Genomic DNA, 14,915 nt, shown 5'->3' with positions numbered 1-14,915 from the left:
GCTATGGAGAAAGCAGCACTTGGATTTATATTAAGGAATGAGAGTGGGAGAAGGAAAAGGTTGAGGAAAACCCGAGTATACCAAGTCTGTGCACACCATTTCTGGGTTCTCTAGCTTTCTCTTGTTAAATCAATCTGCCTCTGTTCCTCTCAACCCTCTCCTCACCTCGTCCCCCCAAATATAAATCCTATTTCAAAAAAATTCACTCTTGCCTTCAGGTGTTTGTAAGCTCTATTATCTCTTATGAGGGAAAAGTAACAAAGTTATTTTTTAAATGGTTCTTTATTCATAAACTTGATGCAAGTTTACAAAATTTACTGTACATTGCCAAATAAATCTGCAATGAAAAATAAAACCCCCCAAAAAACAAAGCATGCCAAATGTGCAGCTGTCAATCTGCTAGCCATCAGGATATTAAAGAATTCAATAATGTATTCAAGATTTAGCCTTAGGTTTAAGGAACTTTAATGCTTTAAAGAATTCTGCCTGGTCACTTATTATCTCAGCAACTGGCAATCAGAACTTTATACAAATGTAACCAAGTAAACAAAAATGCCAGAAAATCTTTTTCTACTGTCCTCTTAACCAAAATAGAACAAAAAGAAATTAAACACACAATAATGCAGAAGTGCCAAGTTCCTCTGATGTGGTTTACAAAGTTAAAAATTGAAACTTAGAGCAAATGCATAGGAAACACTTTTGAATTCTGTAACTTGTTTGTGCAGAAAATGTGCTTCTGGATTTCATTTTAAAAGTGCTTAATAACTAGAATTTACTTTTAAATCAAACTTGGGTAGATAAAAAAAATCTATCACCAACCAAACAGGACTGATTCAGGTAAGGCAATAAAATGGAGGTACACTGATTTGCGTCAGGTTTTATAAAAGAATGAACATATGTAGAGTTCCTATTAGTCTTTCAATGCAAAAGCCATTGTTCGACTATAGCAAAAATTTTAAGAGTCTCCAAATTAGGTATCTTTTTGTACTTTACTGTGCAGCTTTTGCTCAAGGATTCGGTCTTTGTGCCAATCACTTTACAAGTTTATTAGTTTAAAAATGATTGCAACATCCCGTTAATAAAATGGAAACGTAAAATAAAAATGATTTAGTATTTTAAATAACTTCAAGCTCTATACTGCAGTTCTTCATATGAAATACTGAACCAACAAGAAGCAGATTCAGCCCAGCAAGACTCTGATGCCCCAGTGGAAATTACTACTTAATTTGCACAGCCTTGCTTTGCTTTGCCTAAAAAGTACAATACAACTCAATTAAGAGCATATCTTCGGGAAACAATTCATATCTTCACCTAGCCATAAAAAAGTTTAACAATTTAATGAGTAGGCTTCCTGTCATTATTTTGGCAATATCAAAAAATGGTTTTAACTTGAAAAAGCTACTGTGATTTAGAAGACCTTAAATTTTCTAAACCAATATTAAACATCAATTAAACTTTTATTGGCTCTAAATGGAACAGTATATTGCAAGTCTTCATAACACATGAGCTCAATATGGGAAAGTTACCAGAGTCGCAACTTCTGTAACCTGATGCTGACTTGTCTGCTTGACAGATTTTTCAAGAAAAAGAGATCATGAGTGGCCAGTATGTGTATTTATCACAAAAAATACAGTAAAGGCCCCACTGCTCAGTCCAAGATATGTAAAATGAGCAAAATGAAAAGGCTGTAACTCATACTGGATGTCAATTGACAGATTATCCACTAAAATATCTATTAGCTAACATCTTCGGTACTGCTGTTATAGGGGCACTCAAAGCTTGTATCTGCATGTTGGAAAGATTTTCTTTAAAGCAACATTGGTCCAAACATACGGCAGTCAACATATTTAGCCATCTTCCTTTGGAGGGGTGTACCAGCCTGAAACACAATGGAAAAAAAGTTAAAATACCTTAAGTCAGCTAGAAGAAATGGCATTTCACTTAAGGTTAGCTACTTTCTCTACTCATATTTTCTTGTTTAAACCTGTTGTAAAAATTAAACTTAAACTTGGGTTGGTAATACAGCATTTTGATATGTGCACAACATAAAGTTATTTTCTATGAATAAATTGCACTTGAGTCTTCAACATAAGATCTCTATACTAATCGAACTTCTAGCTAAAGATAATAGCATGGAACAACAGCCTACAAGCCAGGTTTTACCTTCCATTTCAATTGCATAAAAGTAAACCTCACTGTAAATAACTATCCCCCAAACAAAATGTTGGCATTTTAAAATAAGAAGAACCTGGACTATCAGTGGTGTAATGATACCATTTCACCAGTGAGGAATGGAAGCACCTCAGCGAGTGCGGCAACTGTGCCTGGGATCAGAGTTAGCAGCAAAAACCAACCTAGAACCCATTTACTTACTCTGAATCTACTGCTCTTTCTCCAAAGCTAAACTGATACACACCCACACTTTCTAAAATACATTTCCATAAACATTTTTGAATGCTGACTACAATGTTTGCTCCAACAAAAATTAAAAAGAAAAAATGTGATTGTTTCCCAGACGACAAAAATCTAAGCTCTCTATAGAAAGGCTAATGAAACGAAGTACTGCTTAGCATGAAATGGCTATTGGGAACAGTGTGAATATACCAAGATATATGGAGCATCCACATGGTTATGAAGTAGTATACAGGTACCTGTGGATCTACTAATTTAGTGTGCTGTGAATTATTACTATGAAAACCCACCCTTGCCCTCAGGTTTTATCATTTCCTTCTTCAGAGGCTTGAACCGTTTCAAATATTATTCTTTCAGAAATAGTCACTGAAAAAGTGAACAGTTTGGTTTGTGATTAAAATAAAAGTGAGCATAAAGCACAAATATTAAGTCATAAGCTACTACATTTCTAGTAAAGAACACTTTACTGTAAATAGTCTCCTTAAAGAAAACTACTTCCTATTTATTTACTCTGCGCAAAAAAGCATCAGTTTCACTACCATGGCTATAATGAATATCTTGTTATCAGCACTTACTTACAAAGTGCCACGCGTATATACTATTCTTTTTCCTCACAAGTTTGGCAAGACAGATTCGCCTTTTTAGAGATGAGGAAACAGAGGCTGAGAGGTAATGGGACTTGCTCAGAGACACAGAGCTAGTGAGTAACACAAATGGCACTTGAAAAATCAGTCTTCTAATTCCAAATCCACCTCACTGTTAGAGACAACTGAAACCATGCATTGTGAATACAAGCAAAATTTAAAGTAGAATAAAGTTTATGAAAGATAGTTTAAGTTTTTCAAACTTACAACTCAAATACTCTTAAGTGTATATATACTGAAATTAGAACTATTTTTACTTGAATAGATAAATGTGTTTAACTGTCAAAAAGCATTAAGTAGTCTGAAGATGTTTCAGAAACAGCTGGTTCAGGATCCTGATTACACTTACTCAGTATCAACAAGAACTCCACCTGTACAATGGCCTTTAACTCAGCTCCTATCCTAATACCATACATTTCAAGTGAGTAAAATGATTCATTCATTAATGTATTAAAAAATCTTGACTCTGACTCAGGTTCTCAGGCCAAGTATTTAGGATACAAAGATTTTTGAATGAAGCACAGTGTGTGCATCCTCAAGTTAAACTTTTTCACTGTGGTAACAGTACTTTTAAAAAATTAAAGCAAAAACAAAAATAAACAGGATAAGTTATCAAAAGTACCTTATATAAAACTTCTATAAATGGTAATAAATACTTATTGAATTAAACGTACCATTTTTCTCATGTATCTGTACAATGGAATTATAGGATTGTTGGGCTCTTGCTAGATTATATTGATTCTGAAAGAGAATTATACATTTTAAATAAAAATTATAAGTAGATGAAAATCATTACAAATAATTTATGGATGCATCACCACTATGCTTAAAAGAACACAGGAAACTGAATTATATTTCCATTTCAAAAATAATTTTCACTTAAAACCTTCATTTCTCAATTCCATTATTCTCTACCACTTTAGAGTAACAAAACCAAAGTTGTACTACAATAAAAATCTATTTAAGCTTCACAGTTCATTTTTATAAATCCTCTTGCTACTGGACAAGTATAAAGCTTTATAGTTCTAGTGCCCCTCTCCACTGATGAATCTAGGTAAAGAATGCTATTCGGACATGAATGAAACTCAAACTCTCTTTCTCATAACTTCCATTGAAAAAAAACCCCCCCAAAAAACCCAAAACCAAAAATCCCCCACAAAAAAACAAAAAAACACCGCACCAAAAAAATTACAAAATATGACCTTTAGATAAGGTAACATAAGCATATCAATGCCATCTTGAGTTAAAAATCTAAAAAATATCATAAGTGGCACCAAGGCATTACTAAAGGAGTCCTCTTTTGGTAGTCACTTTAGATCCTCTTTTAAAGGACCAAATTTAGGATTAATTTTGTCTCTGTCAGTACAACTGAGCAACATCTTAACCTACAATATATCATGAGCATTCTTCATAGTGGCACACACCCATTATGTCATAGAATTTAATAATAAATTCACACAGCACAAGAATTGAAAATGTATAAAACATTCTAAGTGAAAATTCTCCTTCCTGTCTTCCAATCATCCAGTTCCTCCTCTCATCCATCCTCCTTTTCTTACTCAAGTTACCTACTATTAGTTTCTTGTATCCTCTTAAGATTATATAAGAAAAGTCACGTATAGCTTATTGTTCTTAGCCACCATCCCCTGCTTTTCCTCCCAACAAATGGTAGGAAGCATGCTACAGACACTGTTCTACCCCTTTTCTCACTTAATGTATCTTGGACCTTGTTCCCCATCAGTGTGCAAAAAGCTTAATCTTTGTTTTTTTTAAATCATGAAATATTCCATTGCACGGAGAGTCAACTACTTTTATTAATCCCCAATGGGTGGACATTTAGGTTGTTTTCAGTATTTTGTTGTTACAATTTTACAGTGAGCAACCCTGCACAAATATTTCCAAAGCACTGGTTAAAAAGTCCTTGAGTGGAACTGCTGGGCCAAAAGACATATATGCCTTTGTAATCTTGAGGTGTTGCTAAGACAGCTCTCTACAAGACTGTATAAATGGGCTTGCCTGCCTGCCACGTGTGAGAATGCCTCCACACGGCTTCACCAGAGTAATCTTACCAACCTTTGCGACCTGTGACAGTATCAGAGGTGGAAGATGAACATAGTGTGGGTTTGATTTGCATTTCTATTACTGAGTGAGGCTGTCTCCAAATGTTCACAAGCCATTTATTTCTATTTCTGCAAATGGATGTTTTATAACTTTTTCTAGAGTATAGCCTTTTTCAATTTCTAAGAGCTCTTTAAAAATAGTAAAACCCTCCCATAATGCATCTGAAAAACAAACATAAAACATGCCGTAGTGTTATCTCCAAGTTAATGAAAAGTAGTGTTTTTTAGTCGGTCTATATGTTCAAAGGACAAAAATACAAGAGAAAGAGATTATACATGACAAAATACACATACACTGAAACTTGCAAATGATCAAGAAGCAGTCACTTCCTAACCCTACTGCCCAACTACAAGATAAGAACAGAAAAATAAGAACATTAGCCTTCCCCATTCTCTGTTGTCAACAGCATGATCTTCAATTCTAGTTTAAAGAGAATGTCACTGCAGAGGCCTTCCTGTAACAGGGAGTTAGCCCTTTCCGTTTTCTACTTCCTTGACCTTATTAACCCTTTCCTTCCACTTTCTTTCAGCTTACTTGATTGTCCTTTCTAACACGGAGTTAGAGGCTTGGTTCATTTTTATTCTTTCTTTCTTTTTTTTTTTAATGGATTTTAAAGCAAGGAGTATTCCCTCTGAGCTCTCATTTAATTTCTAGTATGCAGTGATTTCATTATTGCTGTTCTCTAGCTATTCTGCAGTTTTCATTTCAAAGCCTGGTTAAGGACTTCGTTTGAGTTTCATAATTCCACAAAAGGAACATTTGTTTTCTGATTTTATTATTATAGTTTTTAATTTAATTAGGATCAGAGAATGACATCTGTCCTTTTCTTCATTGACCAGGATTAGTTTCATGAATGTTCCAGACAAAGAGAGAGAGATGATAGAGGGAGAAAGAGGAGAGAGAAGGAAACAGGGACAGAAAGAAAATTTTAGTATTGCCATTATGGTTCATTTCTAATTATTTTTAAAATTTCATATGATTTTTTAACCATGATTTAGAATTATGTTTAATTACCAAATTCACGTGGATTTTTATTAATTTTTTCATTACTGACTTCTAACCTTAACTGCATTGTATTCAAATTCTATGGGTTGTTTTTAAATATTAATTTATGATTTTTTCCCCATATTCCATAAATGCTTGGAAAGATGTAGTACCTAACTACTGGGCACAGTATTCTACTATTGTCCATGTGACCAAGCTTAATTTGTTATTCAAATCTTCTACATTTTTCACACATTTAACTTATCATGAACAAGGTACATTAAAATCTCTCATTATGATGGTGACTTGGTCAATTTCTCCTGTGGTTTCACCAGTTTTTAAGTATAGTCAACACACGATTATTACTATATTAGTTTTATTTATCAGGTTTTAATCTGTATTTTGATGCTATTTTAATAAGCAAATAATTACTATATCCTCCTGGTTGAGACTTTTATCATTAAGTAGTCACTAATGCTTCCTGCTTGAAAATTCTACTTTGATACTAATATGGCTATATCTTTTTTTTTCTTTTAAGTGTATACTGGCATCTTTATCATCCTCTCTCCTTAAAAAACAAAAAAACTTTTCAATCTTTTTCTAGCCTCACAATTTTTTTAAAAAGATTTTATTTGAGAGAGAGAGAAAGCATGCGTGTGAGAGAGAGAACACAAGCAGGGGGAGGGGCAGAAGGAGAAGGAGAAGCAGACTCTTCACTGAGCAGGGAGCCTGATACGGGGCTCGAACCCCAGGACCCTGGGATCATGACCTGAGCCGAGGGCAGAAACCCAACCGACTGAGCCACCCAGGCACCCCTCTAGCCTCACAATATAAACATACTTCTTAAAAACTGTTAGATTTTGCTTTATTAATTCAATCTAACTGGTAACTTCAGTCCGTTTATACTCGTGACTTGCTTTTACCACCTTACTTTCTGGTTTCCATTTCTCTTGTTTTTTAAACATAATTTTTTTATCTCCTCCTGGAGTTCCAATAAGACATTTTAGACCTCAATCTGATCACCACCTCTCAACTTCTACCATAAGGTCTATTGCCATGTTCCTTTCTGTACAACATTCTGATTTACTTCTTCTAGCCCAGCTAGTATCTTTATAATCATCATTCTGAACTCTAGTTCCGGTATCTTACTAATGTCTGTATTGATTAGGTCCCTGGCAGTCGTACAGCCTCTTGTTCTTTTTTTTGAGGCGAGTTTTTCTGTCTTGTCATTTTGTCCAGAGGAGAATAGATGAATGAGAGAACAAAATGCTAAAAGGGTAACAATGACCCCAGAAAAATATACACTTCCAGAAAGTGGTTGCTTTTCTGTTCAGAGTTGCTGCTATTCTTTTCTTCGATTTCCTGTTGAGTTTGTAGGTGTTCAGAATGGTTTGATACCTCTATCTAGCTGAATTCCTGGGACCAGACGAAATTTAGGTCTCCTACTCCTCTGCCATCTTGCTCCTCCTCCTGATTTACTTCTTCTAATCAATTAATTCTCCCTTCTGATACCTAACCCAGCTATTGTTTCTCATTTCAATTATATTTTTCATTTCTATAAATTCTATTTCATTCTTTTTCAGATTTGTCTGATTATTCCTGATGGTCTCACTGCTTGATCAATTTTAGGATTCCTTTTTTCTTTTTCTTTACATTTAATGTTTTTCAAATAACTATTCATTTTCTCATAACTCTAATATCTGAAGTCTTTATTCTGTGTGTCTGATAATTCCAAAACGTAAAGTCTTTGGGAATATCTCATTTATTGTTTCTGCCAATTCTCATGTATGCTGGCTTACTTGTGTGCTTGTGATCCTTCAGTGAATTCGTATTTGCTTGATCTTAACCTTTAAGAATCCTGTAGGTCTAAATCAGAAAAGCTTTCCTCTGAAGAGTATCTGTGTCTGCTTCTGATGAGAACTGTGGATACAACTAACTTGAGAGCATTTTAGCCTCCTTGGAGAATCTCAGGATTATACAAGGTTCTCACATTTGGCTTGCCAAACTTGCTCATTTATAAATAAAAGACTTAGTACAGGTTGCACCTCCCCCTCTCCCTGGAATAAAAAACTAAAAACCAGATCTCTCATCTGAATGGGATCACTCACCAGAGAATTCTGTAGGTAAATAACTGGGCAACATGGAAGGATAGGTGTCTTTCCTGACGGCAGAAATAGTTTGGGAGTTGCTCCAAGAGTTGTGTGTTCTAGGATTTCACTATTTACCTCAACTATCATGCACTCCACTCCACGTGGTGAATGAACATTTTCAAGGGCACTACCTTGCCTATCCAAACCCCGAATTCTTGCTAAGTCATGATAGCAGAACTCTACTTTAGAAGGCTTTCTCACCGCTAGAGCCTAGAGTTAATGTTATAGCCTATAGCCCATGTTAACCGACCAGAAAACCAGCCTGGCCAACATCCTTCTGCCTCATGGCTTGCTCTCAGCTCCTGCTGGCTGAGCCGAGGGGAGCAAGCTAATGGCAAGACTGTACACTGACTCTGGCCTGCACAGAGCTGCAGATCCTTAGCAATATCAATTTGACCCTTTCTCCAAATTTCATGCGTACTGAGAGGCAATTTTTTTGTTTTCCAGGACTTATGTATATCATTTTAGTAATATTTTCAAGAGACAAACTCATTCTTTTGAACCAATAGCTGATATATCTTTAAAAATATTTAAGATATTTTTGAAGTAGTAGTTACATGTCAAAAAGAAGTTCAAAGAGCACAAATGATTCAAAGTCTCCCTCCCATCTCTAACCCGCCCCGTCAATATTTCAATACCCCTTTATCAGAAATAGTTGTTAATACTTTCTTGAATATCTTTATAGATGCTTATAAAAAATCCATATAATAGATCCTTGTCTCTCTCTCTCTCTCTCACACACACACACACGGTAGCATATTTTTAAACACCATTTAACATGTTATTTGACAGTATTTTTAAAGTTAACATTCAGACTATTTCCTGTAGAGTTTAAAATCCTTTAAGGTAAAACTCCTATTACATCATATAAAGTTTCCATATTCTTTTTTTTTTTTTTTAGGAATTATTGTTTTTTGTTTTTTTTTTTAAGATTTTATTTATTTGACAGAGAGAACGCGAGAGCAGGAACACAAGCAGGGGAGTGGGAGAGGGAGAAGCAGGCTTCCCGCTGAGCAGGGAGCCCGATGTGGGACTCGATCCCAGGATCCTGGGATCATGACCTGAGCCGAAGGCAGACGCTTAACGACTGAGCCACCCAGGCACCCCAAGTTTCCATATTCTTAATGATATTTATTAATAAGAAAAAAAATTGAAGAGTGAAGTTTTATCATAACAATGCATTCAAAAAATTCACCTAAGACATACTTTAATATGCAAATGTGCTCAGCTGCCTGATTTAACATTCTATATAAAATGGTTCTATTATTTACTTGCTAAGAAACCTACAAATCATGGACATGTAAAAGTTGAAAGCAATTCTACTGACATTGAGTAATTCCAAGGGAACTGTGGCACTGAACACAGCATTGATATTACAGAATTTTAAAGCTAGAAGAGACTTAAAATATCCAGACCAATTGTATTTTAGATAGATACAGACACCCAGAACAGGTAACTTCACACAGTGAATTATCAGTAAAATGTTCACTTACTCAAAACAATCACTGTTCTAAGCCTTTTACATTTTCTTTAACAAGAAAAGCGTGCTAATTTTTCTTAAAAACATGATGTTCTACATATAAATAAATGTCAGGAAGGAGTTTTATTAAAAGACGAGAATTATACCAAATGTCAATAGTATTTCTAGATAGTCAAAATTACAGATGACTTCAGTTTTTTGTATTTTTTTTCTGTTAGAAACCATACAGTGAGCATAAATTTTATCATTACAAAAAAATAAAATTTGATGTCTTACTACATAATCACTCTACTGACACGTTTAATACACCTAAAATATACACACTGTTAAGAAATGCTAGTTAATGTAGTTAAGCAATTCATTAGACTTTATATAAAAAATGTTCTGTTTCAGTGTAAAGAAATAGCTGTTAAAAGAACTCAAGTAAAACAGTTATTCTACAGTACTATCCCAAATAAATGATTTTCATAATAACTTTTTCAATTTTTTGCTTCCTCTGTGAGTTAAGATTCTAGTGGACTCATGCTTTAATGTGCAATACAGTTATAAATACACATTTAAATTTCATACTATTTGGATAGGCATTTAGCACAAAATTCACACAGGCCTTTAGGAACATCCAAATTTTTTAATATGTTAGGTCAGGATAATTTCCATCAACAAATATTTTTGTAAAATATACTAACTTTAGAGTATTATCCTTGGTCCATTTAACTGTTTACAGATAACTACAATCAGACACGGAAAGAGGTTTCTGACATCATGAATAAAGAGCAGAACTCCGTGGGTAAGAGCAGAGACTAACACCAGACTGTCTGGTTCCAATCCACATTCTGCCCACTGTCACCTTACACAAGTTATCTAACTTCATCTGCAAAATGAGGACGATAAGAATATCTACTCTTAGGTCAGTAAAAAGATTGAAATAGTACCTACAAGTGAAAAGTTTGGATCAGAGCCTCGCATATAAATGCTCACTGGGAATTAACTATAATAACATGATCTCAATTTCAGGAAACTTCAAAATACATATAATTTTTAACTTATTAGTATGTACATACCAGTAGTAGATTTAAAATTATAAACATGCTTACCTATAGTAAGAATAACAAAGACTAAAAGAATAAGAAGAAGCCTCATAAGGGAACAGAAAATACATACTATCATTTATGTGATCTTCTTAATAAAAGTACCTTATTTGCTCCAAACTGCACTCTGGCTTTGCCTTTGACTAATGTGGCATTGATTTGCATGATAACTGACTCTATTGAGTAGGCACTGCTCCAGCCCTACAGGAAGAAAACACTTCTGTAAAACACAGTGGTACTCTTGATTTCCACTTTGGAAAACTTAATAAAATGGCACATAACAACTTGACAACAGCAAGACAATGTTAAGAAGTCTGTATACAAGAGAAAAAAGTAAAGTTGGACTGTTTCTAAAATCTTGTAAAACAAAAAACAAAAAAAACCCCTATGTTCTAAGTATCAAACATAAGCAAATTATAACCTTATAGAAACATCGCTCTTAGAACACCTCTCCTTGCATAGATTAAGCACCAAGTACAATGTCATTTCATTGGTTTGCCCTAAGTAGACTTTCATTATAAAAAGCAGGTGTTCAAAACAATTTTTTTAAGTAGGTGGTATTACATCAGAGCTTTTCCACTCAGAATCTAACTTACATCATCAAAACACTCCACTGAGATTGAAAAATGAGTACTATAAGAAAATAGTCACCTGTTTTGTGAGAAGTTCCATACATAGTGCTCCACCGCCCAACACATACCTTAAAAAGAGAAAAGGAATCCTATTTAATTCTCTAGATCTCAATGTTCCTTCTTAAATTCTAAAGGACCACCACTAAGAAGTATGCATACAAGTAAAGGTTAGACGATAACACGCAAAAATGAGAACAGTGGTTAGGGTCTAGGACTAAAAGGGTAGTTAAAAAATTCTAATGTCATCACTTTATTATAGTCTTAATTTTATTTAAAATAATGGTTCTTAGAAACAGAATACTTGAACACTCTAAGGATATCAGAAACTAGGACCTTAGCCCTAACTATTCCACAGAATGGGAATGTTATATTCATCTGAAAATCTCTCTGCCATCATGTTGGCCAATGGCACCACCTTGACCCTGTTTATAATAATGAACAGGACATGGTATTTGATGGTTAAACTGCTTTTATCCATACTTTTGTGAGGATCAAATGGTTATGACCATAGAGCCTCTCTCCAGGACTCCTCAATTTCTCTTTCTAATCCTGAGAACTGTTCTCTGAATCAGACTTTTGGGAATTTTCCAGATCTCTCTTAGGAAACCCTTATTTAGATCAAGATTATTCAACCTTTTAACCCTTTCTCAAACAAAATAATTTCATTTCTCCTTTAATGTTAAACTTCAAAATATATGAAATATCATGCCTTAAAATAACATCAAGGGAATGATAATTATAGAACACAGACTGATAAATCTTGAAAATACATAAGCTAAGACCACAAGTCTGATTAGATCTAAGCGAACACCGAGTCCATTACAAACTTTTTTGTCCTCTGTGACTTTGCCCATGCCTTTTCCCTTGCCTGACATTCCTTTGGCTCCCTACTCTTCCAAATGCCATCTTTTCCTCCAATAAAACTTGCCAAGACCATTCTAGTCTGTAGATTTTGCATTCTGGCTAGCCAAACGCATCCTTGTGTTGACTAAACCAAATCACAGAAAAGTAAGGAATCTAAAAACTTCTACTGTAGACCATTATCATTAGTTATAGTGAAATTGTTCAATAATGGAAATTATTCAATAATTCTCCACATCCTGGAGAATTTAAGTCAGTGTCTCCCATAGTGGACTGCACCAAACTCTGGGAACTTCCACAGTTAATGTTTATAGGAGGGAAAGAAAAACACTTCAAAACACTAAATCTGGGTGGAGAATCAGGAAATTTTAAGCTTCTTTGTATATTCTCCTAGGTCTCTAAAACACAGAAATCTATCTCCAATCATTTGAATCTCCCACTGGACTCAAAAAGTATCTTGTATATAGTGACTTTAAATGAGCACTTGTTGATTTAACATAATTAGAAGATCCATGTTTTCATTTGGATTGTGGTTTCTCCACAAACTGCTCAAACTCTAGTAATCTGTTAATGAGTTAACACTATTCTTGATCCTTATACTTCAGAAATGCTAAATACAGACAGGGGCTCAGGGACTGATCTTAAGAAAAGGAGTTATGTAGACCAGCCCGAGTTTCCAATTATCTAACTGCCACCTTTCTTTTTAGCACTCCACTCTTCATTCTGGGGGTGGAGTGTCTTTCAGGTGAAGGAGGCAAGTTTTTGTACTCACGGGCCAAAAGAAAGTACATTTTCTAAAAGGCCGTAACTACACAAATGTTTGTTGGATGTCTAAACTAAAGAAACAATTCTAGTACCTACATAAAAAGTGAGGTAGGCAAACCTTTCCTTAACACACACTATTAGCAACATGTACACCCAAAAGGAGTGGTTGATTCTACTTCCATATTGAGTTATATTCATTTTATCAATGTATGTTCCAAACCCTTATTGCTCTTTGCATCCAAACAAATAGTTCCTGCTAAATATTTTTTTTTTTTAAAGATTTTTATTTATTTGACAGAGAGAGCACAAGCAGAGGGAGAGAGAGGGAGAAGCAGGCTCCCTGCTGAGCAAGGAGCCCAATGTGGGACTCGATCCCAGGACCCTGGGATCATGATCTGGGCCGAAGGCAGCCGCTTAACCGACTGAGCCACCCAGGCGTCCCAGTTCCTGCTAAATATTGAGACAATTCAAGGATAGTAGGAAAAAAAAAAATCCAAAGATCATTTAAAGATAATATGCCACATACGCCGGCATAGTAATATATTTTTTTTAATTATGTTGTGTTAATCACCATACATTACATCATTAGTTTTTGATGTAGTGTTCCATGATTCATTGTTTGTGTATAGTACCCAGTGCTCCATGCAGAACATGCCCTCTTTAATACCCATCACCAGGCTAACCCATTCCCCCACCACTCTCCCCTCTAGAACCCTCAGTTTGTTTTTCAGAGTCCATAGTCTCTCATGGTTCGTCTCCCCCTCCGATTTCCCCTCCTTCATTCTTCCCCTCCTGCTTAAAAAACAAACAAAAAAAACTTCAGTTGTGAGGTACCTGGCTGGCTCAGTCGGTGAAGTGTACAACTCTTGATCCTGGGGCTATGAGTTTGAGCCCAGTGGGTGTAGAAATTACTTAAAAATAACATCTTTAAGAAAAACAAAACCAAAACCAAAAAAAACAAAACAAAAAAACACCCAAAAAACAAAAAAAATAATTTCAGTTGCCAAAGTTGTATAGCAAAACACTATCCTAAAGCTTAGCCTCTTCAGGGAATTCATAATTTTCGTTATACTAGGAAATTCTGGCAATAATGTTTGCTAGCTAACCTCCCCATCCACAAGCTAGAATGATCACTTAAATTGCACAGATGAGGGAGCAAGAGAAACCATTTATCAGTACTAAAGTGTTTATACAACATTTGAGTAAGTGATCCTAAAAAAGAGGTGGAAAATGTAAAAGTTTTATATTATAGCCAAATTGTTGACAATAATCATATTAAAAAAAGGGGGGGGATGCTTACACAGGCCACGTAAAACAGTCAAGACCCTCCCCTTTCTTGAGGTAAGGAAATAAACTATAGACTGTAAGAGCAGAACTTTTAGATAGAAATAAAGAGAAAATGCTGGCACTTAAAACCAGACTATTAAGGACATGTTCCCTTAATACAGACAGAAACAATCCATGGTCATCTAGAAGTAGAAATATTCTCTTCATGGATGAATGGGGCACAAATAATAATTCATATTACATCAACCAATAAAGCATTTTCAGTTGCCTACAAATAGCCGCTCAAAATGTACTAATGAGCTAAAAAAGAAATAATCTTTATGATTCTCAAGTTACTACACTCTGATCTGGACTAAGCAAGAAAGATAGACAAGTACTGATGGCTCATTAAAATAGCTCATAAAAATACCAAGCCTTGGTGGGGGGTGCCTGGGTGGCTTAGTTAAGCGTCTGACTTTGGCTCAGGTCATGATCTCAGGGTCCTGGGACTG

The 14,915-nt window shown here is 35.0% G+C and overlaps 1 protein-coding gene across 5 annotated transcripts in view; it reads right to left on the bottom strand.

The window, feature by feature from the left end:
- Positions 1–263: 263 nt before the first annotated feature.
- Positions 264–14,915, bottom strand: part of UBE2Q2 (ubiquitin conjugating enzyme E2 Q2) — a 104,666-nt gene continuing 90,014 nt past the window's right edge. For all 5 annotated transcript variants that reach the window (XR_004909397.2, XM_036067661.2, XM_036067660.2 and 2 more), the window contains 4 exons: positions 11,531–11,579; positions 10,985–11,080; positions 3,731–3,797; positions 264–1,879 (listed from right to left, as the gene is read on the bottom strand). Coding sequence is in view for 4 of the 5 variants with exons in the window: in XM_036067661.2 (XP_035923554.1) it covers positions 1,848–1,879; positions 3,731–3,797; positions 10,985–11,080; positions 11,531–11,579 (244 nt within the window). In the remaining variant the exon portion in view is untranslated. The remainder of the gene's footprint in view (positions 1,880–3,730; positions 3,798–10,984; positions 11,081–11,530; positions 11,580–14,915) is intronic.

This window comes from Halichoerus grypus, chromosome 8 (assembly GCF_964656455.1).
Source record: "Halichoerus grypus chromosome 8, mHalGry1.hap1.1, whole genome shotgun sequence".
NCBI classification, from domain to species: Eukaryota; Metazoa; Chordata; class Mammalia; order Carnivora; family Phocidae; genus Halichoerus; species Halichoerus grypus.
This window is presented reverse-complemented; position numbering and strand designations above follow the sequence as displayed.